General features: G+C 34.5%; 1 protein-coding gene across 32 annotated transcripts in view; it reads right to left on the reverse strand.

The window, feature by feature from the left end:
• LOC105032127 (uncharacterized) overlaps positions 1–22,578 on the reverse strand; it is a 57,028-nt gene extending 34,450 nt beyond the window's left edge. For 11 of the 32 annotated variants that reach the window (XR_012137484.1, XR_003798679.2, XR_012137483.1 and 8 more), the window contains exons 1-2: positions 22,282–22,578; positions 20,582–20,685 (exon numbers count right to left, since the gene is read on the reverse strand). Coding sequence is in view for 11 of the 32 variants with exons in the window: in XM_073250021.1 (XP_073106122.1) it covers positions 20,582–20,737; positions 22,282–22,297 (172 nt within the window). In the remaining 21 variants the exon portion in view is untranslated. Of the gene's footprint in view, positions 1–20,552; positions 20,738–21,969; positions 22,076–22,281 lie in introns of all 32 variants that reach the window. The other 21 variants (XM_073250021.1, XM_073250029.1, XM_073250024.1 and 18 more) reach the window with 6 other exon arrangements.
• Positions 22,579–23,871: the final 1,293 nt, after the last annotated feature.

Raw genomic sequence — 23,871 nt, forward strand, 5'->3', positions numbered from 1 at the left:
ACTTTTGTAACTAAGAAACTCACTTTGAAACCATAAAAGTTTTGAATTTGCAGACTGTGACTTCATAAAAGGAGCTTATTTGTTGAAATGGGAATATTCCAAAAATAACAAAAACCTGTTTTGCAATATAACTGAAATTTTTAGAAAATTTTGTAATTATGAACACTTAGGAAGTAGGAACCCTTATTTTGAACTAGGAAACTTTTGTAACTAAAAACCGCTTTGAAACCTCAAAAGTTGAGGATTTGCAGACCGTAACTTCAAAAATGGAGCTTATTTGTTAAAATGAGAAAATCCCAAAATAACAAAAACTCATTTTAAAATATAAGTGAATTTTCAGATAGTTTTGTAATTGGGAGCCCTTCTTTTGAACTAACTCTTGAAATTCAAGAAATCAGCTCTAAAAGTGGACTGAGTTACTGAAATCAGATTGTGAAGTCTGGTTGCTAAAAGGATAATTCACCAATCCCTTAAAACAAAAGAAGGCAAATCTAGAAACTTTGTAATTTCAGAAAGCTATATTTCAAAGTTAATTTTTGAAATCACAAACAAGTGATTGAATAACTGAAAAAGGAAAACATTCCTAAACCATAAAATGTCTCTCAATGATATTCAGTCGATACGAGAGAACACTTAACTTTTTGAACTTTGAGAATTGATTTTCAAAGGGAGAAGTTTATTTGTTGAAATGAGGATAATATTAAATAGCAATAACTCATTTTGAAACAAAAATGAGATTCGACAAAACTTCATAACTGTGAATTTCGAACATATTTTAGAATTTTAAATATGCAATTTCAGAGTGGGACTTTGTTAGATTTGTGCCCTAAAAGCCAATTGTTGACTGACACATTATGTAATTCCAGGACGTGTACTTGTAATTTTTCATTATCAATAAAGGACTTTTTCATTCCAATCATGTTTATGTGTCCATGATTTATCCTAAAAATTAACAAAGATGATTTTTGTATATTCTTAAAGTGTTAAGAATTTAAGACATACATTAATTAATGGTTAATTTTTAAATACTTTCGATCAATGGATCATCACGGAGAACAGTAATCAATCCATTAGAGATCAGTGCACAGTTCACCTCCTTTATGGGCAGATGAGTCTCGGATCTGCAGTGTAGGGACACTGGAGTGAGGGTGCGGATGGTTGTTAGAAAACAACTTGCACTGAGTGTGACCAACATGAGAACCCACATGGATGTCTACTCACTCGTTAGTGATCTTCTCGATGCTGCAGTAATGTGAGTGGTCCTTTGACCTGCGGTGTCATTGGCTATTCGCAGAGAAGCTACTGAGTTTGACTGCACGTTCCCTTAGTCCCTAGCCATTCGGGTCCTTGCTATGTATGTTGGCTTCAGTAGGTTCAGATTCGCTGTTTGGAGTAGGATACACCTAAAAGAAATCTACCGACCTTGATAGAAAAGAAAAAGTCCCATGCAATTTGTGAGACTAAGTTCAGAAAGTCTATGGCCAAAGCAAGTGTGAATATTGAAAAAAAAAATTTATGGAATTCACAAATAAATTCAAATCAAGCAAATCTAGCATATGAATGACAATGGGATCTGACGAGTTCTCCATGACCTCCGTCAAGTCAGGACTCACGATAGAAAAACTGAATCATACGATAACTGTACCTACAAATTTATACTTTTATTCTACTGAATTGTCACTACATACTGCTAGATGTCACTGGTGGATTGTGGGACTTTATCGAGCATCATCTTGATGATCGATGACCCTCAAAGGCAAGGTATGCTGAACCGGTACCGTCAGCCGTATCGGCTGCCCGATGGTACAGTTCAGTATAGTTTCGTACCATATCGAACCGACGAAGACAAGCGAACCCGAATCAGAAAAAAAAAAAGAGAAAGAGAGAGAAATAGAGAGAGAAAGAGGAAGAAAGAAAAAGAGGGAAGGGAAGGAGCCTAGGGGGCCGCCGGACGGCCTCCGACTGACCGTCATGGTCGCCGGAGGGCGCAGTCTACGCGTGCGGCGTCGCAGGCGTGAAACAGGGGCATCGCTCCTGTTTCGCAAATTTTTTTAAAAAATCTAATTTTAAGTGAAGCCGGCAAACTATTTGCCGGCTTCATGATTTTTGTGTTTTTTTTTAAAATCCCTTAAGTCGGCAACTAGGTTGCCGACTTCATAAGTTTAAAACCAAAAAAAAATAAAAAATCAAAACAGACGGTCATCTATTTCGAAAAGAAGAAGGGGGCGGAGCCGCGGAGGGGCTCCGCCCGCCCGCTCGACCGCCCTCAGACCGTCGGCGTCGGCTCGCCGGCCATCGGGGGCCTCGCGATGGAGGCGCCGTCCGTCCGGTAGGTCCCTCGCCCCCCTCCGAGCGCTCTCTCTCTTTCTCGCTCTCTTGAAAGTCCTATCGGACGATATGGAGCTCGGAAGCCCTCCGACGGCCGCAGTCGACCACCATCGGCCTTCGACGACTCCCACCTCCCTCCCTCTCCTCCTCTCTCTCTTTCTTACTCTCTCTTTTTTCTTCCGTACCGCCTGTGTACTGAATTTACCGACCAAATCGTGCCGATTCTCCATCGGTCCGGTACAATACGAGGTGTACCGACCGGTTCGACATGGTATGAAAAATTCTGCTCAAAGAGTAGAATTGAAAATATTCCAATCCATCGAAAAGAGTTTCGATAATATTATAATAGAGGTCACAATATATCTCACTACCAGATAGAATGAAACCTATGGGATCGCACATTGAGAGATTTAATCTTGAATTTACCAATTGAACTTATGAAGTTCTAATTGGATTAGGATTTATTGAAATTCTATTGGGTTTAATAAAATCATGCTAGCATATGGTTAAACCCAATTCTTCTCGGAACTTCGATTGGATCAAGTCCATAGCCTTGAACCTAACCTAAATCCATTTGGATTTAATTGGGCTCTTAATTGTGAGCCTAAGAGGATTAGATTATGTTAATGAGTTAGTATAAATTATCTCCTCATTATCTCTACATTATCTCCTAATTATTTCTAAGTGGTATGTGGAATAGTAGGAAAAAATGGGTGGCGGCTACCTCCCTTTTTGGCAGGACCATGGGTGCCAACCCTTGGATAATATGAGAGGGGCCCGCCCCCTCTTATGAATTGGCATGGAGGAGAGAGAAAGGGGCCACGCCCCCTCTTATATGTCAGAAAACCCTAAGGGCAGTGTTGGCACCCCAACTACCTGCCCTATGTGAGATAGGGCACCCCATATACTTGCTTAAAGGGGCTGATTACATGCCAATTAAGTCTGATTTTATTGAAAAAAATCAGATTAAAAAGGTAGAGTATTCTTATAAGATAAGGATATACTTTTTTAAGTTAATTGAATTCTTCTTTTGAGTCAAGATAGAACCCATATAAAGAGATCTCTTAGGGTTTCTAGTTAGTTGAATTTTGTGACACAAAAACTCTCCCTCTCCCTTCTCCACGCCTCCCCTCCTTTCTTTTCTCCTTCACATGCCCAAAGGTTGGGCATCCTACCTTCCACACGCCAAGAGTCAAGGAGCGGTCCATCTTCAGCAAGGAACGTGGAGAAAAAGCTGCAAATCAAGGAGTTGATTCCACAATCTAGATCAAAGAGTTGATCGAAGTTCCAAAGGCTGAGATTCTACTTGAAGAAGAATCTACTACGAAAAGATCGGTTCAAGATTGATTCTGATGGATATCCGTAGAGGTCGGACACGTATGCGGCTCGAGAACCTACGAACATGTGATCATCAGTTGCGGTGAATATCTACCCACGCTAAGGTATTGAGATTCGATCTCATACTTACTTTTAATTTCAGATTATATATCATTTCTCCGAGATGGGTAGAATTAGATATGATTTTATGCATGTGGGGTTAAAAGGTTTAACCCGATCGTTTTTCTACTGCAATCAAAAAAATTTTGAAATCTACATATGCTGTCTACCCGATTTTTTAACAGTGGTATCAGAGCCACTGGTTTTTTTAAAGACACGGATGATCTGATTTTAGATTAGATCCGAAAGTTTTAGTGATTTAAAATCGATCTTGTGTTGATATCAGATTATTTTGGTATAGGATTTAGCTCCTATATTGTAAAAGTTGTACTAGTACAAGATTGATCGATTTTGAAAACTATTTTCAAAGCAATTAAATCAATCTTTTAGATCTGAAAATGAGCATATATGATATGTTTAATTTTAAATTTAAATCTGAAATTAGAATGATTAAAAATTTACATCAAACTAATATAAGATTGTCCTGATATAGGATTTACCCTCGATATTGTAAAGGTTGTTCTAGTTTGATGTGAACCTATTTTTGAAAAGATATTTTAAAAATATTTTAATCATTATTTTAGATCTGATTTTACACGTATTTGATATGTATAATTTTAGTTTTGGATTTGAAATTTAATGTATATATGATGCATATTTTAATTTAGATCGGAAACTACATATATATGATATATGACATTAGGTTTAGATCTGAAACAGTTTCAAGATCATAAGCCACTAATGCATGCAATGAAACATAATCTAAAAATTATTTTTAGATCCAAAATTGTGTTATTGCATGTGAGTATGGGTTGAACAAATTAGATCTAATGATCAAACTACAATTAAGGTCAAATTGTTTAGATCGGACTAGAATCCGTGTTCGATTTTGAGCAGTTGATTGAATCTAATCGATGGCTGATTAGAATTGGATCACAGAGGCTCAAAATCGAGTTTGGTTATAGTTGATCGCATCGATTCACATTTTGATGTGAATTGATTGACTCAAGACCGAATTTGGCTCAGTGATTCGAGTCCATTTCAATAGATTAACTTGATCGATTCTAATTAACTACTTTGATGTCTAAGATAAGTATTTAGATGGTGATTATTTAATTGATTTCGTTGTCTGACCTCACCAATTTTGATTGGTGTCTAAGAAAAGCAACGGGGGGACCCCCACTCATCTTAACTTATCTGGCTATCTTGAGAGATTTAGTTTCGTGTTAGATTACTTGTTGACTCGAGTTCACCCATGCCGACTAGGCTGGTTAGACATGTTGATGTGCTGACCTGAATTTAATCAGTCAGATGTCAGATCTGCTGATTTAGAAGAGACCTAAACCTAAATTTTCTCACTAAATATTAAATCTAGAGGTCTTCTATCGTTGTAGAGATGCGGGTGCCTTTATGATGTTGACCGTTTTTGACTGGTTACAGTGGTTCGGTTGCATCAAAAAGGTACAACCACTCTATTGACATTTGATGTCCTGGGATAGAGATGGGGTTGGGCCCAATAACTGTTAGGTGAGAATCTCAATGATGGTTTTGCGTCTGCTGATGAACGATGGATCTGACTTAACTAAGAAATGTGCCAATAACTGTTAGATGAGGCCACAGGGCTTAGAGACCAAGCCCACTGAATCTTGCTTAGTGAAGTAATGGATAAAGTGTTGTCCACTCATTGGTCTATACTCACCAATAACTGTTAGATGAGGTGTGTATAGGTTAATGGGACCGTAGTATCCACTTGAAACTGATCGTGTATAGATTTTCGTTTCTCCACCCGAGTGTGGGAGATTCGAAAAAATAATAGAAGCCTTTGTTTATTTTTAAAGTCCCTAAAACAAATAATTTTTATAATTACAAACATCTAACTAGAAACTGTCTCTCTGCCGATAACCATATCGAGTTCCAACCCCTTAGCCCGTATCCTCGATACCAATAGATTGACCGATACGAACTATAAAGATTGACTCTTAAATTTGAGAATCATTCTCAGCTTCGAAAAACTCACCCATGTCCTAGACCAGGATATACCGGTGTTACCTGCTCATCCATCTCCTGATCAACGAGCCGCACTTGAGAAATGGATGGATGAAGATAACAAGGCAAAGTGTTACATATTAGCATCCATGTCCAATGATCTTCTGCGACAGCATGAAGATATGAAGATTACCATAGAGATGCTGACTCACCTGTAAGAGTTGTATGGTGAGCAGAATCGCACAGCTCAACGAGCTCTCCTGAAGACTTTTTAAAGCGAAGATACATGATGGACAGTCCGTTAATGATCATTGTCTGACAATGATCAAAGACATAGAGGAGCTTCAGAAGCTCGATATGAACATAGACAAAAAATTGCAGGTAAATCTGATCCTCCAATCTCTTCTTGAATCATATGGACAGTTCATTACGAACTACCATATGAATAAAATTGATAGCATTTTGCCTGAGTTATTGAATATACTGGTAACAACAGAGGACCACCTTGAAGAGTTCAAAAAGTACAATTCTGACTGTGGAGTGGGCTTCCTACAAAAGAAATTATTTTAAGAAGAAAAAGCCTACGAAGAAGCAGAAGAATGAGGCCAAACCCAAAAAAAAGTTTCGAAGAAGACCGATGATAAAAAAAATATTTTCATTGCAACGTTGAAGGCTACTGGAGAAGGAACTATCTGGTCTACCTGATGACTGTCAAGAGTAGAAAGAAGGATGGGCCTTCTGAAAGTACATCTGAATTGTTCGTTATTGAAACTAATCTAACGATTTCCTTTTCTTCTAGTTGGGTTCTAGATTTTGGATCAAATGCTTATTTGTGCACTTCTATGTAGGATCTTGAAGAAGTTAGGAAGCTGAAGGAAGACGAGATCACTCTCTGAATCGATAATGGAGCAATGATTGCTGCTGTGACCGTTAGGACTTAGTTTAATTTTAAAAGACTGTTATTATGTATCTGTAGCCAGTAAGAATTTGATTTTCATCTCTATGCTGGCACAGGATAATTATAATTTTCATTTCAATAAAGACATGTGTTCAATTTATTTCAAAAATAAAATTATTGCACGTGCTTTATTGATGGACGGTCTTTATCATTTGTATATGGATGCGAGTATAAATATTAACAAGCAAATTGTGAATGCCATAGGATCTAAGAGACTTAGAGATAGGATTAGCCAAAAATATCTGTGGCACCTTAAGCTAGGCCATATTGAAGAAGACAGACTCGACAAACCGAAAAAAGATGATCTTTTCGAACCATTGACTTCCGAGTCTTATCCGATTTGTGAATCATTTCTTTAAGAAAAAATGACCAAACTATCATTTATGGGACAAGGAGAAATGGCCATTAAGGTATTAGCCCTGGTACACACTGACGTTTGTGGTCCATTCGATGTACAAGCCAGGGATGGTTATGTCTACTTCATAATTTTTACCGATGATTATTCACGGTATGGATTTGTGTATCTGATATACAGAAAGTCTAAAACTTTTGAAAAGTTCATAGAGTTCAGACATGAAGTAGAAAAACAGACCAAAAAATCAATAAAGGTTCTTTGATCATATCGAGGAGGAAAATACCTCAGTGAAAAATTTTAGATCTATCTCAAAGATAATGGTATAGTCTCACAGTGGACACCTCAACTCAACGAGATATCCGAAAGGAAGAATCGGATCCTATTAGATATGATCCGATCCATGATGAGCTTCACAAACCTTCCTATCTTTCTTTGAGGACATGCATTGCTTCCTGTAATTCATCTTTTGAATCGAATTTTCTTTAAATCTATTCCTACCACACCATATGAGTTATGGTATAGTAAGAAGCCAACTCTTGATTACCTCAAGATTTGAGGATGTCCGATTCATGTCAAGCGATAGCAGACGGACAAGTTAGAGATTAGATCCTTTAGGACTCGTTTTATAAGATATCCCAAGAAAATCATGAGATACTACTTCTATCTTCCTGAGGATCACAATGTGATTGTGGGCCGTCAAACCATCTTCTTAGAAAAAGAGTTTATCCAAAATGAAGGCAGTGGAAGGAAGATTGAGCTAAAAAAAAAATCTCTGAAGAATATCGAGTCCAAAAACCTGAACCCAATAATGAGCCAGTAGATGTGACACCACCTCGTAGATCAAATAGGATTTTTCGTCCTCCTGAAAGGTACTTAGGTATTCTTACAGAGGATTTAGAGGAAACATTCCTTATAGAAAATAGGGACATTAGGAATGATCCCAAGACCTACGATGAGGCAATGTTAGATATAGACTCCGAGAAATGGATGAAAGCGATGAAGTCAGAAATTGACTCCATGCATTCCAACCAGATTTGATCCTTAGTAGATCCACCTGAAGGTATTGTACCTATTGGATGTAAATGGATTTACAAAAAAAAAAATTGGATCGAATGGTAAGATAGAGACCTATAAGGCAAAGCTAGTTGCGAAAGGTTATAGTCAATGCGAAGGCATTGACTATCGTGAAACTTTTTCATCCGTAGCCATACTGAAATCTATCCGTACTCTACTTGCGATAGCAGCTTTTCATGATTATGAAATTTAACAGATGGATGTGAAAACTACCTTCCTAAATGAATATCTTCAGGAAGATATTTATATGGAGCAGCTTCTGGATTTCACATCCAGTGATAGTGATCACAAGGTCTGCAAGCTGCAAAGGTGCATATATGAACTTAAACAAGCATCTCGAAGTTGGAACACTCGCTTCAATGATGTGATCAAAATGTTTGATTTCATCAAAAATGAGAAGCCGTGTGTGTACAAAAAGATCAGTGGGAGTGCTGTCACATTCTTCGTATTGTACGTGGATGACATCCTCCTGATTGAGAATAATATTCCCATACTGACATTGGTTAAAGTAGGTTGTCGAAAGAGTTCGTCATGAAAGACCTAGGAGAAGCTTCCTACATTCTCGGTACAAAGGTCTATAAAGATAGATCTAAGAGAATGATAGGACACAGCGAATGTACATAGAGGATATGATGAAAAGATTCAGCATGGAAAACTCTAAGAGGGATCTTTTGCCCCTTAGACATGATATTCATCTCTCTAAGAAGATGTGTCCCGACACACCCGAGGAGATCCAGCGCATGAGCAAGATCCCTTATGCTTTCGCAATAGAAAATCTCATGTATGCCATGTTATGTACACGTCCTGATATAGCACTTACCGTGAGTGTCGTAAGCAGATATCAGGCGAATCCAAGTGAAGAATATTGGATTGCTGTTAAAAATATCCTGAAGTACTTGAGAAGGACTAAGAATTTGATGTTGGTCTTTGATGGAGGATTGGAGCTGAAAGTTAAGGAATACACCAATTCAGACTTTATGACTGATGTTGATGATAGAAAATCTACATCAGGGTGTATCTTCTTATGCAATGGTGGTGCAGTTAGCTGAAAGAGTTCTAAGCAATCGATCATTACAGATTCGACCATGGAAGCCGAATACATCGCCGCCTCTGAAGCTACTAAGGAAGCTTTTTGGTTCAAAAAATTCATTACGAAGCTGGATGTGATGCCATCAGCTGCCATTGCACTACACTACGACAACAACGGCACCATAGCCCTCGCTAAGAAGTCCAGGTCTCACCAGAAGACTAAGCACATAGAACGGCGATTTCACACCATACGTGAATATCTCAAAAAAAAATTCGTCAAGGTGCAGAGAGTCGACTCCCTGCTAAACGTAGCGGATCCGCTAACCAAGTCTCTCAGCCAGCAGAAGATCGAAGCTCACCTTGAGAAGATGGATCTTAAATATATGGCTAATTAGCTTTAGATCAAGTGGGAGTTTGTTAGATTTGTGTCCTAAAAGTCAATTGTTGACTGACACATTATGTAATTTCAGAGCTTAAAACTTGTACTTATAATTTTTCATTATCAATAAAGGACTTTTTCATTCTAATCATGTTTATGTGTCTATGATTTATCCTAAAAATTAACAAAGATAATTTTTATATATTCTTAAAGTGTTAAAAATTTGAGACATACATTAATTAGTGGTTAATTTCTAAATGCTCCCGCTCAATAGATCGTCACGGACGACAGTGATCAATTCATTAGAGATCGATGCACAGTTTACCTCTCTTGTGGGCAGATTAGTCTCGAGTCTACAGTGTAGGGACACTAGGGTGAGGGTGAGGGTGCAGATGATTGTTAGAGAACAACTTGCACTGAGCGTGACCAATACGAGAAACCACATGGATGTCTACTCACTCGTCAGTATTCTCGATGCTGCAGTAATGTGAGTGATCCTTTGACTTGCGATGTCATTGACTATTCGTAGCGAGGCTATTGAGTTTGACTGTACGTTTTCTTGGTCCCTAGGTATGTTGGCTTCAGTAAGTTTAGATTCGCTGTTTGGAGTAGGATACACCTAGAAAGAATCTATCGACCTTGGTAAAAAAGGAGGTCCTATGTGATTTGCGAGATTGAGTTTAGAAAGTCTTTGGCCAAAGCAAGTGTGAATACTGAAAAAGAGTTTTCACGGGATTCACAAATAAATTCGAATCAAGCCAATCTAGTATATGAATGACAATAGGGTCTGATGAATTCTCCATGACCTCCGTCAAGTCAGGACTCACAATAGAAGGACTGAATCATACGATAACTACACCTAGAAGTTCATACTTTCATTCTACTGAATTGCCACTATATACCGCTAGATGTCACCGATGGACTGTAGGACTCATCAGACATCATCTTGATGATCGATGATCCTCGAAGGATAGAATTGAAAATATTTCAATCCATCGAAAAGAATTTCGATGATATTGTGATAGAGATCACAATCACTATCAGATAGAATGGAACCTATAGGGTCACACATTAAGAGATTTAATCTTGAATTTATCAATTAGACTTATCAAGTTATAATTGGATTAAAATTTATTGAAATCTTATTGGGTTTAATAGAACCATGCTAGCACATGATTAAACCTAATTTTTTTTGAAACTTCGATTAGATCAAATCTATAGCCTTGAACCTAACCTAAATCCATTTGAATTTAATTAGACTCTTAATTGTGAGCCCAAGAAAATTGGATTATGCCAATGAGTTGACATAAATTATCTCCTCATTATCTCTACATTATCTCTTAATTATCTCTAAGTGATGTGTGGAATAGTAGAAAAGAATAGGTGGCACCTACCTCCCTTTTTGGCAGGACCATAGGCGCCAACCCTTGGATAATGTGGAGCCCCCCCCTCTTATGGATTGGCGTGGAGGAGAGAGAGAGGGGCCACGCCCCCTCTCATATGTCAGAAAATCCTAAGGGGGCGCCAACACTAACTATCTACCCCATGTGAGATGGGGCGCTCCATATACTTGCCTAAAGTGGCGCCACACTTGGTGCCCCAACTACCTACCCCATGTGAGATGCGGCGCTCCATATACTTGCCTAAAGTGGCGCCCTAACTACCTGCCCTATGTGAGATGGGGTGCCCCATATACTTGCCTAAAGGGGCTGATTACATGCCAATTAAGTCCGATTTTATTGAGAAAAAATTAGATTAAAAAGATAGAGTATTCTTATGAGATAAGAATATACCTTTTTAAGTTAATTGGATTCCTTTTTTGAGTCAAAATAGAGCCTATATAAAGAAAAGATCTCTTAGGGTTTCTAGTTAGTTGAATTTTGTATGACAAAAACTCTCCCTCTCTTCTCCACGCCTCTCCTCCTTCCTCTTCTCCTTCACATGCCCAAAGGTTGGGCGTCCCACCTTCCACACGCCAAGAGTTGAGGAGCAGTCCATCTTCAGCAAGGAACGTAGAGAAAAAGCTGCAGATCAAGAAGTTGATTCCACAATCTAGATCAAAGAGTTGATTGAAGTTCTAAAGGCTAAGATTCTACTTAGAAAAGAAGAATCTACTACGAGAAGATTGGTTCAAGATTGATTCCGATAGATACCCGTAAAAATTGGATACGTGTGTGGCTCGAGAACCTACGAACCTGTGATCATCGGTTGCGATGAATATCTACTCGCACTAAGGTATTGAGATTCGATCTCATACTTTTAATTTCAGATAATATGTGTGTCTTATCTCTTGAGCTTGGATAGGATTAGATATGATCTTATGCATGTGGGGTTAAAGCATTTAACCCGATCGTTTTTCTGCTGCAATCAAAAAATTTTTGAAATCTACACATGTTGCCTATCCGATTTTCTAACAGACTTATGTCATCAAAAAGATTGATGCTCTAATTTCTGAAACCAAAAAAAAAGGTGAAGACCAAAAAATCATATAATTTCGAAACCTTAGTTCAAACAAAAATTGTTACATTTCAAAACATGATTTTTTAAGTGCAGTTTACTTTTGAAGAAATATTCAAATGCTACAAAAGAATTTGCAATACATCAATGCGTGGAAACTTCTATATTTAGAAAGCCATTTTCCAGACTCAGCAAGTCGTGAGCTGTGCAAATTATGATTTTGAAGTAACAGAAACTCATTTTCAAACAAATATGAACTTTGAAACATCTGATTTGGAAAACACCTTTGATATTAAATCATGACATGAAAAAATTTTGAGTGAAAAACCATTTTCTGAATTAGATATTTTAAATATAAAATATGCAATTTTGAAATAGTGTTTTGCTGACAAAAGAACAAAATTCTTACCTTCAAAACAAAAATGAAGGGCAGGAAATCTTATAATTATAAAAGTTTATTACATATTTAAATTTTGAATTTCAAAATGCATTATTTTGAAGCCGCAATTCACTTATCAAATAGCAAATATAACTATCATAGATTTTTTTAATTAAATTATGTCAATATGAGGAAACTTTATAACTGTGGGATCATGTTTCCAGATATTTTCAACTTTGAAATTTATGATTTCAAAAGAAGAGTTCATCTTTTAAAATGAGAATGTTTCAAAATGAGAAAAAATTAGTTTAAAACGAAATGAGATTAAAACTTTTTAATTTAGAAACATTTTTTGACTAAGTTTAGAATTTTGAAATATCCAAATTCAAAGGTTGAGTTGGTTTTGAAAACGAGAATGTTCACAAGTTACAAAAACATATTCTTCATATAAAATCATGAATAAAACTTTACAAACATGCAAACACTTTTTCAACCAACTTTAAAAGGTGAGAATGTTCACAAGTTCCAAAAACAAATTTGTCTCATGAAATCATGAAGAACATACAAAAACAAAAGCATGCTTTGGACTTAAATTCTTTTTGGTTTATAGTTATGCAATTTCAAAACCAGAATTTTGTTAAGAGGATAACATTCCAATTTCCAAAAAAAAAAATGAAACTCAAAAAATTTTACAAATTGAAAGCCATACTCCAAACTTTAACTTTTAATTTCAAAACATGTCATTTAAAATACGCAATTTTGCCATTAGAAGAAGAAAATTCATTAACTACAAAAGGAGGTATTTACATGAAGTTTGGCCAAGTTGAAAAAAAAATTTAAAGCTATCCAACAATTCCAAACATAAAGTTTTTGAACCTTGAAAATTGATTTCAAGAGAGAAACAGTTCTTTAAAATGAGATTGTTCCTCAATGAAGAAAACTCATTTTGAAAGAATAATAACATTTGAGAAAACTTTATAATTGTGAACACTCCTTGGAGGCAAAGCAATGAATTTCAAAACCCCCAACTTTAATGAAAAATAAAAGGTATATTCTGATAATATTTCATCAAGATAAGGAATTTTATGACAATGAAACCATTTTCCAGATTTGACACTTTTGAACTTTGAAAACTGTGATTGCAAAAAAGAGCTTATTTGCTGAAATAAAAAGATCCCTCAAGCAAGAAAATGGTTTTAGAATAAAAATGAGATATGAGAAAACTTTATAATTGTGAACACATCTTTTTAGACAAAGTACTGGATTTTCGAAGTAGTTATTTCAAAAGTGAAGTTTAGCTTTTGAAAGGGGAATGTTTTTAAGTTACATAACATTTTTCAATATGAAATCTTGATTTCAATATAGTTTATTGGAACCCATTTAATGATTCAAGACATGAAATATCAGAAATGTAGTTTTCCTCTATTAAAAAAAAAAATCAAAGCTCCAATTTTTGATACAAGAAAATGAAGGTTGAAATGTTGAAATTCAAAACCTTATTGCAAACACAAAATCCTAGAATTAGAAAAATGCAATTTCAAATGAATAAAAAAGAGAACATCAAAAAGCTAAACCATATTTTTCTATGAAATTTGGTCAATGCAAGGAAACTTTATAACTACAAAGCCATCCAAACAGTTTTGAGCTTTAAAATTGTGATTCTAAAAGAGACATTTTTAAATGAGAATGTTTTCTGAAATGACAAAAACTTTGATGAAACAGAAATGAGATTGGAGAAAATTTTGTAATTGCGAGACCTTCTTTTAGACAGAGATTTGAATTTGGAAACATCTAATTTCAAAAGTAGAGTACATTTTGAAAAAGAAAATGTTGCAAAGTATAAATTTTCATATGAAATCATACGTCCAAAAAAAAAAGTGTGAAACGATCTTTTGAACTTTAAAATTTGGAATTTCAAAGCACACAATTTTGAAAGGATCATTTTGCTGTTAAAAAGATAATGCTCTATTTTTAAACTTTATAAATTCTAAAACCTCACTTCAAACTTTAAAACACGTCATTTAAACGTGCAGTTCATAACTCATAAAAAGTATGTTCAGATAAAGTTTGGTCAAGTCTTGAACTTTCAAACTTTGAAAATTGTAATTCCAAAAGAGGAGCTTGTTTTACTAAATTCAGAATGTTCCAAAATCAAAAGAATTAATTTTCAAAGAAAAATAAGATTTGACATTTTAAAAAATGTGAACATAACTTTTGAAAAAACAAAATTAATACAAAATAATAATGCAAGAAAACTTTATGAAAGCAAAACCTATTTGAAAATTTTAATCTTTAAAATCAAAGAATATAATTTCACAGGAGCAGCTTTTTGTTAAAAACACAATGAAATTTTGAACTTTGAAAACTGTAATTCCAAAAGAGGAGCTTATTTTACTAAATTCAGAATGTTCCAAAATCAAAAGAATTAATTTTCAAAGAAAAATAAGATTCGACAATTTAGAAAATGTGAACATAACTTTTGGAAAAACAAAATTGATACAAAATAATGATGTGAGAAAACTTTATGAAAGCAAAACCTATCTGAAAATTTTAATCTTGAAAATCAACGCATATAATTTCACAAGAGCAGCTTTTTGTTAAAAACACAATGCTCTAGTCTTGAAATTTTGAACTTTGAAAATTGTAATTCCAAAAGAGGAGCTTATTTTACTAAATTCAGAATGTTCCAAAATCAAAAGAATTAATTTTCAACAAAAAATAAGATTTGACAATTTAATTTAGAAAATGTGAACATAACTTTTGGAAAAACAAAATTGATACAAAATAATGATGCGAGAAAACTTTATGAAAGCAAAACCTATTTGAAAATTTTAATCTTTAAAATCAAAGCATATAATTTCACAAGAGCAGCTCTCTTAAAAACAAAATGCTCTGGCCTTCATAATAAAAAGAGCACTTCCACAATTTCCAAATCTTATTTCAAACTTAAATTTTGAAACATGCAATTTTGAAGTGCAGCTTAATTGCTGAAAACATGCAAAAACTACAAATTGTTTTTCATGAAAATTTGGTTAGCGCAAGGAAACTTTTATAACTATTAAACCTCTTTCCATGAACAAAAATTTTGAACATTACAAATTGAGATTTCAAACGAGGAGTTTTTTTGTTAACATGAGAATCCTTAAAAATGCAAAGAGCAGCTTTGCAAACAAAAATTAGACTTGAGAAAAATTTGTAATTGTAAACTATGTTCCATGTTTTGAAATATCTGATTTTAAAAGTGAATTTAGTTTCTGAGAAAGAGAATGTTCACAAAACACAAAATTATCTTTTTGATATGGAATTACAACCTGAGTAAACATTATAAGTGTGGATTTCAGCACATGCAATTTCAAAAGGAAAGTTTCATTAGTCATAGAATAGTGCTCCAATTTTGAAAATAAAAGTTGAAGGTAAGAAAGCTTCATAATTCCAAAACTTCTTTCCATGCTTGAAATTTAGGAAATTCAAAAAGAGGGATTCCAAAAGAAAAATTTAGTTACTGAAAGCTGAACATTCCTTAACCATAAAGGTATAATTTGACCTAACAGAAAACTTTATGCAAGCAAAAGCCTTTTTTGAAATAAAAATTTTTCAAATTAAGATTCACTATTTCAAAAGCAAGGTATCTTGCCAAAAGAACATTGTTGTAATATTTTAAACAATAAAATGAAGGTCAGAAAAATTTTAGTTTCAAACTTTTTCAGAGCTAAATTTTTGAATGTCAAAATGTGTAATTTTGAAATGATTTAGGTGTTAAAAGAAAATATTTAAAAATTACAAAAGGTCAGTCAATTATATTTGCAAGGAAACTTTTATAACTACAAAACTATTTTCAAAAATCAAAAATTTTAAGCTTTGCAAATTGTGATTCCATAAAGTATTCAGACATATAAATAAGAACGCTCGGAAATGACACTAGAAATAAAAATGAGCTATAAGAAAACTTTGAAATCGTGAACCTCTTTTGGTGACATCCAAATTCAAAAAAAAAGAACAATTAATTTTCACAGGTCAAAAATTATATATCTGAATCATAACATCAGAAAATTTGGAGTGCAAGACCTTTTGAGCTTAAAATTTCTGAATTTCAAAACAAGCAATTTCAAAAAGAGAGTACAATTGTAAAAAGATGATGCTCCAATTTTTGAGACACAAAATTAGGTTTTTTTCCATATCTAGCCCAGGATTAAAAAGAGAAGAGAGACGAAGATAGAGAGGGACCGGGCCAATTTGAGCCCGGTTCTTGGTTAGCTCCGACCTAATTCTGGGGTAGGTTTTCAAGTCTTGTTGACACAATCAAATAAGATTTTGCATCCCAACGGGACAGAGGGTGTCTCGGCCATCCCGCCCCGTTTAGATGAGAAAAAAGAACCGAGATAGGTTCGGGACTCCAAAACTCATCCACACAAGGAGAAAAGAAGAAAGAGAAGAAAGGAAGGAAAAATGAAGAAAAGTAAAAAATGAAAGGAAAGGAGATGAAAAATGAAAAAGAGAAAGTAAGGGAGAAGAAAAAGAAAAGAAAGAAAGGAAGGTAGAGGAAAAGAAAAGGAAGAAGGAAGAAAAGAAAAAGAAAGAAAGAAAGAAAGGAAGGATGGAAAGAAGATGAGAAAGATGGAGGACATCTACTGAGATGCATCATCGAAATTATTATTGGGACAAGTAGGACAACGGGACATCCCATTCTATAGAGAAATCAGCGCGCCTTCATCTCACAGGATTTAAAACCTTGCAATCAGGTTTGTGCTAGGCCTAGACCAAGCCAGGCAGCCCAAAGTTCCTTCAACTCCTATTTTTAAGCCCAAAATCGACCTAAATTGCTTTATGCCTAGCCCATGACCTGACACAAAAGACCTACTTGGGCCCACTTCCAGCCCTAAACACTATTAGTCAAAAATCTAATGAGGGGTATCCTTACAAATTGCAATGCAGGAATTTGTGAAGTATACATGCAAATAGTGATTTTTGAAAAGTATGCAACAAATCATATTGACAGGATATATATGCAAAAAAAAAAAACAAAAGTAAAGGTCAAAAAACTACATAATTCGAAAACTATTTTTTTTTTGAATTTTAAAACTTACTTTTCATAAGTGTAAAATAGTTGTCGAAATGAGAATATTAATAAACCATAAAAGATAAATATTTTAATAAAATTTTGTCTATGTGAGTATATCTTTATAACCACAAAAACCATTTTCCAAACTTCAAAATGTTCCAAAATCAAAAGTCTTTCCAAGCTTTACAAAATATAATTTCAAAGAAAATTAACTGTTCAAATGATAACGTTCCAAAATGACAAAAATATTTTTTTTTTGAGAAATTTTTATCATTCTAAACCCTTCTTTTGGACAAAGTTTCAAATTTTGAAATGTCAAAATTTCAAAGCGAAGTTAATTTTAAAAGAAAATGTCCAAAAATTACAAAAACATCTTTTTGATTCAAAACATGGCATGAGTAAATTTTATGACCATAAAACTTTTTTTTTTGAACATAAAATTTCTAAATTTCATGGCATGTTATTTCAAAAGAAGAGTTTAGTTATTAAAAAGAATAATGCTTAGAAAACTTTTGAGTTTTTAAACCTTTTTGAATTTCGAAACTTTTCATAAATCAAGTATAGTTGTTGAAACAAAAACCATCCATAAACCACAAAAAGTGCAATTTTATGAATATGGCCAAAATAATTTTTTTATAACTAGGAAAGCATTTTCTGAGCTTAAAATTGTGATTCCAAGAGGACCTTATATATTACAATAAGAATGTTCCTACATCACAAAAACATATTTCTTTTGGTCAGCATAAAAACATTCTTTCAACAATTTCAAAAGTTGAGTTTAGTTTTCAAAAGAAGAATGTTCATAAATTTAAAAAAATCTGTTGATACAAAATCATGCCATGGAAAAGCTTTGTGATTCCAGAAGAGGAGCTTGTTAAAATGAGAACATTCCAAAACAACAAAATCTTTTTTGAAACAAAAATGGGATGAGGAACCTTCACGATTGAAAAGTCCCATTTCAAAATGAAGTTAGTTTGCAAAAGGAGTGCTTCCAAATTACAAAAACACCTTTTCAATACAAATCATAACATGACACCTATGAGTGTGAAAACTTCGTTTGGACTTAAAATTTTTAAATATCAAAACATGACAAATGAGTGAGAGAGTAGTTAAAAGAAAAATGCTCCAATTTTTTTAAATAAAAATGAAGGTCCGAAAACTTTTTCTATTTGGAAACTTTATTCAAACAAAATTTTTGAATCTTATACATATGATTTCAAAAAGTACACCTTTGTTGTTGAAAGAACATTTTAAAAACTACAAAATGTCTTTTTGACAAACTTGGTCAATGCGAGGAAACATCTATAACTATGATACTATTTTCAAAACTCAACATTTTTCAGTTTTGCAAATTACAATTCCAAAAAAGAATTTTATTCATTAAAATGAGAATGTTCCTAAATGATATAAGACTCATTCTGAAATAAAATGAGATTGGAGAAAACTTTGTAATTGGTATCACTTTGCTTGGGCTAACTTTTGTATCACAATTATGAAATTTAGCTTTCAAAAGGAAAATGTTCACACATTACAAAAACACATTTTGATATAAAATCCTAACATGGGAAAACCTAATGATCACACAACCTCCTTCTGAACTTGAAATTTTTTTAATTTTAAAACAAGCTATTTGAAAACAGGTGTTTTGTTCTTCAAAAGGTGAAACAGAAAAATAAAGGTCAAATAACTTTATTATTACAAAAAATTCTTTTGAACCTACACTGTTTAAATTTCAAAGTTCCAATGTCATACATGCATTTACTAGCTAAAACAATACATGAATGCTTTCTGAAATATCATCTTGGCGATCCAATGATGAAACACCCCCAAAGGTTCCTACCATTTTTTTTATGATTCATCTAACTTCCAAAATGCATCTCAATTTTTTTCATTCTCATCCATGCCTAGACTTCCATACAACCAAGGAATCCTCTTATCACTAATCCCATCATATCATGAATCTTTTTAGCAATTCAATAATGTAACCTCCCTCAAGGGATTCTTCCATTTTTCCTCTTCCGATTCATCCATTTTCCTAAAATATTATCTCAATTTTCTCATGCAAATAAATATCAAGCCTTCGACACCATCCAGTGATTCTCTAATCACTAATCCCTATCATCTCCAGCACCTCTCAATTCCATCATTTCATTGCAATCTATCTAAGACCTTATGAATCAAAAACAATCAAATAACAAGTTTTTAGCAGGAAGCATAACATTTTGAGTCTCCACTCATTAAATCCTTTTAAAACCAAACACAAATTTTAGTCCCATATAGTCAAAACTAACTGCCACACACCAATTTCACATAGGATACCAACTTTCACAAAAGTGCAAGAAAGTTTCAGTCAGCACAAAAATTGAACATTTTAAAATATCTTCTTAGTGATGTGTTCCCCAAGAGCTAGTGATCCCATTCTCCACATCTGGTTATATCAACTTAGTTATGACATCTCCATTCTCTAATCCGTTGAAGAAGACTTCTCATCCTATTGTCAAGTCTCAAGTGTAACATATGATTTTGGTTACTGTGGTGGAATCCAGACCAAATATTTTATCCCATTAATGCACTAAAATTGATGCATACAGGGAGAAAAAAGAATCTAACCAGAATAACTCCCTCTTTAATGCGCCAATTGCTATGATATATCACCAAATCCCATCTAGACCTAGGAAAGAACCTACTGAAATCAAATCATTCAGGTCACAGGGAAGAAGAAAAAACATATTCATCTGTACACTAGAAACTGAAAAACATCCTATCAATCTTGCGTATCTTGTTTGGAACCAATAACATGCATGTATTATTAACAAACTATCAGCAAAAATCAACAAGCATGACATCAAGAACTCCTTCTAGTAAGTTAAGTTAATTACAATGGGTTAAGTGAATTAAAATAGGCAACAATTAAAATGCAATTGAGACAACTGAAGCATTCTGCAGAAACTGATAACTGATAGGTACATGTATCTACCAGGCATTGGATATAAGAACTCCTTCTAGTAAGTTAAATTAAATTACACTACGTAACAATCAACTTACACTTAACTGAAGCATTCTACAGAAACTGATAAATGATAATTTGAGAATGTACTAGGCATTGGATACAACACAGGTGGCAATAGAAAAGATTATACCACTATAAAAGCTCCAAAACGCCCCAAGAAGCACCCAACAGAGTCCAAGAACCGACTTGACATAAGAATCCACACCTTCTGTCCAGGTGGTTTCTTCCCCTTCACTATTCCATACAGCGCAGGAGGGAAAAATCAATCTTGGGGAAGATATCACAGCTAAACAACAATAAAATTCAGAATTAAGGAATTCCACATTGTATAATACACTTCAACCAACACTGTGGGGAAAAGATGGCAATGGCTTCCTTTACCAAGAAACAAACCCAATGACTTCTAATCTATTTTCTAATGTCTTTAAGAAATATGGAACCATGAAATCCACATCTAATTCCACACAAATAGAAGATGAGAGCAAGTCAAAGAAGATGAAAACACTCTAGCTTTCTTAATCATTCTATTTTTTAAAAAAATAACAAAAAATGGATTTTTTTTTTTTTTACATTAATCAGAGTAAAGACTGAGACTAGCTAATGTTAGATGCAAATCAATGACCAAGAAGCAAAATACTTTATATATAATGCTAGCATCATACATAGTAAATCAGGAATTCTACACTGCATACCATCTTTGACCTAATAATGGGGAAAAAGATGACACACTTGTGGTTCTCTTCCCCAAAAACCTTTAAAAAAAGAAAACAAAAGAAAAGAAAAGAAAGGAACTCAGTGACTACTGAACTATTCTCTAACGTCTTTAATAAATATAAAACCAACCCACATCCAATTGCATGCAAATAGAAGATGAGATCAAATAGAGTCAAAGAAAACGAAGACTCTAGGGTTCTTGATCATTCTATTTCAAAAAGAAAAGAAAAGAAACAAGTAACAAATCAAAGAAATATTCTTGAAGATCAAACAGAGAAAAGATGAAGATTAGCAAACATTATATGCAAAACAATGATCAAGAAGCAAACATTATGAAAGTGCTGCTGCAAAAAATCTTGTTATATATAATGTTAATGACATCGAATAAACCCAAGATGCTAACTATGTGGCACGGTTCTTTTCCCCCATTTTTATGGTTTTCTTTTTTTTTTTTTTCTTTTTTTCCTTTTTTTTTTTTTTTGGTGGGGGGTTTGTGGGGGGGGGGGTGTTGGGGTGGGCTGTTGGGGTTAGAGGGATTAGAGGATTGGTTGGCCAAGAATGGAAGTCTCGTCTCCGATCACGGTCGCCGGAGTAGGGATGACGACGCTTTCTTCGATCAGCCATGGAGTCATGAAACACAAAAAATCAAGAACTCAAGAACTCATCAGATAATGAACGAAAAAAGCAACAAGAATCTACATCACGAAGACCAAAATCCCCAATCACGTTAGGATCGGGATGAAAGAAAGAAAACATTGGGAGGAAAGAAGGAAATAAGCTCGAACAAAACCCTATATATCCTACAAGAATCGGTTTCCATTCCCGAGGAAGAGGGATTAGAGGATTGACTGGCCAAGAATGGAATCCTCGCCTTCGATCAAAGTCGCCGGAGTAGGGATGACGACGCTTTCTTGTATCAGCCATCGGGTCATGAAACACCCCCCAAAAAAAAAAAAATCAAGAACTCAATAACTCATCAGATAATGAACGAAAAAAGCAACAAGAATCTACATCAAGAAGACCAAAATCCCCAATCACGTTAGGATCGGGATGAATGAAAGTAAACATTGGGAGGAAAGAAAGAAATAAGCTAGAACAAAACCCTATATCTCTTACCAAAATCGGCTTCCATTCCCAAGGAAAAGAGATTATAGGATTGGCTGGCCAAGAATGGAATCCTCGCCTCCGATCAAAGTCGCCGGAGTAGGGATGATGACGCTTTCTTCGATCAGAAGCCGGAACGGAGAAGAGAAGACGCCTTCCCCATCAAAACCAGAAGCCGGAACGGACAAGAGATGACGCCTTCTGCCTCCGCCTCCCATACGCCGCAGAGAAGACAAGAAGGGGGAGCGGCAGGTCGGTGGCCCAGCGAACGATCACGGGAGACGGGGTTTATAGGGCCATGGCGGTTAGCGGAAGAGAGCGGGCGAAGCAAAGCCGTGGGGCCGGCCTTTTATAAGCTATGGAGGCGGTGTGGAGGAGCGCGTGGCATGGACGCGCATCTTATCTTCCACGTGGATCCATCATATCCGTTATTGCTGTCGTGATGGATAAAATGAGATGCAGATTCCGAGACACCGTTACGTACCGCTGAGATACGAACGTCATAAAACCAAATCGCATGGCAAGTTACGCGGGACCCACTTTCGAGTTGGGTCCGAGTTGAATAATGGTTGGCTAACTAAATGTAAAATTTTGGATCAAATTTTTTGCCTTTTTGACCTAGTTGGATATACATGGGCTCTGAGAAATTTTAAAGGAAGATGAAGAGAGAATTCTAAACCAAAAACACAAAAGAAAAAAAGAAAACTATGTGAGGACTTTTTGTTTCAATAAAAACTCCATAGAAATTGATATCTAAGTGAGGTTTTTGCTTTTTAATTTTTTTTCTCAATTTTGGATCTATTTTTTAAAAGAAGTATTTTCTTGTCTTTTCTACGTAAGTAAATTTGGGGCATATGGTACTTGAACTGTTTCAATTATTTTGTAATGGTGATGTGGGTGCAATTCATTTTTCCAAAACATTACCAGTCCCATATATTTGATCTAGCAGTTTGAGATGGTCTTCAAAATTCATATACACCACCATTTCAAAACTAATTAAACTTACAACCCTAATGTTACTTAGGGTTATTCATTTATTGTTTTCAGGCAAAGATATATTTAATATTGCTTTTTACAAATCATGGGAAGGATCAAGTTGGGTTAAATTATGAATCATAAGATTTTTTTTTTTGTTTTTCAAATTCTCTCAAAAAAATGAAAATATTAGAGACATGTTGTTAATATAATTATTTGATATCATTTAGTGTGTAAAAGAAAAAAAAAAAAGACTAGGTTTGCTTAAAATAAGAATGCACATTGAGTTTTCCTTAAAAGAAAAACAAGGGGCTTGAAGCAAGTTCCCCACACATATCTTAGTCCATTCTACTTCCTATAAGACTCCTTTCTTTATTTTACACAAATTCTGATGTACAAAATAAAGAATCAGCCAATACTATTTAATATTGCATAAACCTTTATGGATTACAATTCTTCATTTTAATGAAATAGATACATTGATATATTATTATTTTGAGAAAGCAAGCTGGCTATTTTTGTATTCCAATTTGAATTCAAGTAGAACCCTTTAAAAGGAAGATAAATTAATAAAGTTAAATTTGAATTCAAATGGAATTCTTTTAAAAGCGACATACATCCAAAATT

This window comes from Elaeis guineensis, chromosome 1 (genome assembly GCF_000442705.2).
Source record: "Elaeis guineensis isolate ETL-2024a chromosome 1, EG11, whole genome shotgun sequence".
NCBI lineage: Eukaryota > Viridiplantae > Streptophyta > Magnoliopsida > Arecales > Arecaceae > Elaeis > Elaeis guineensis.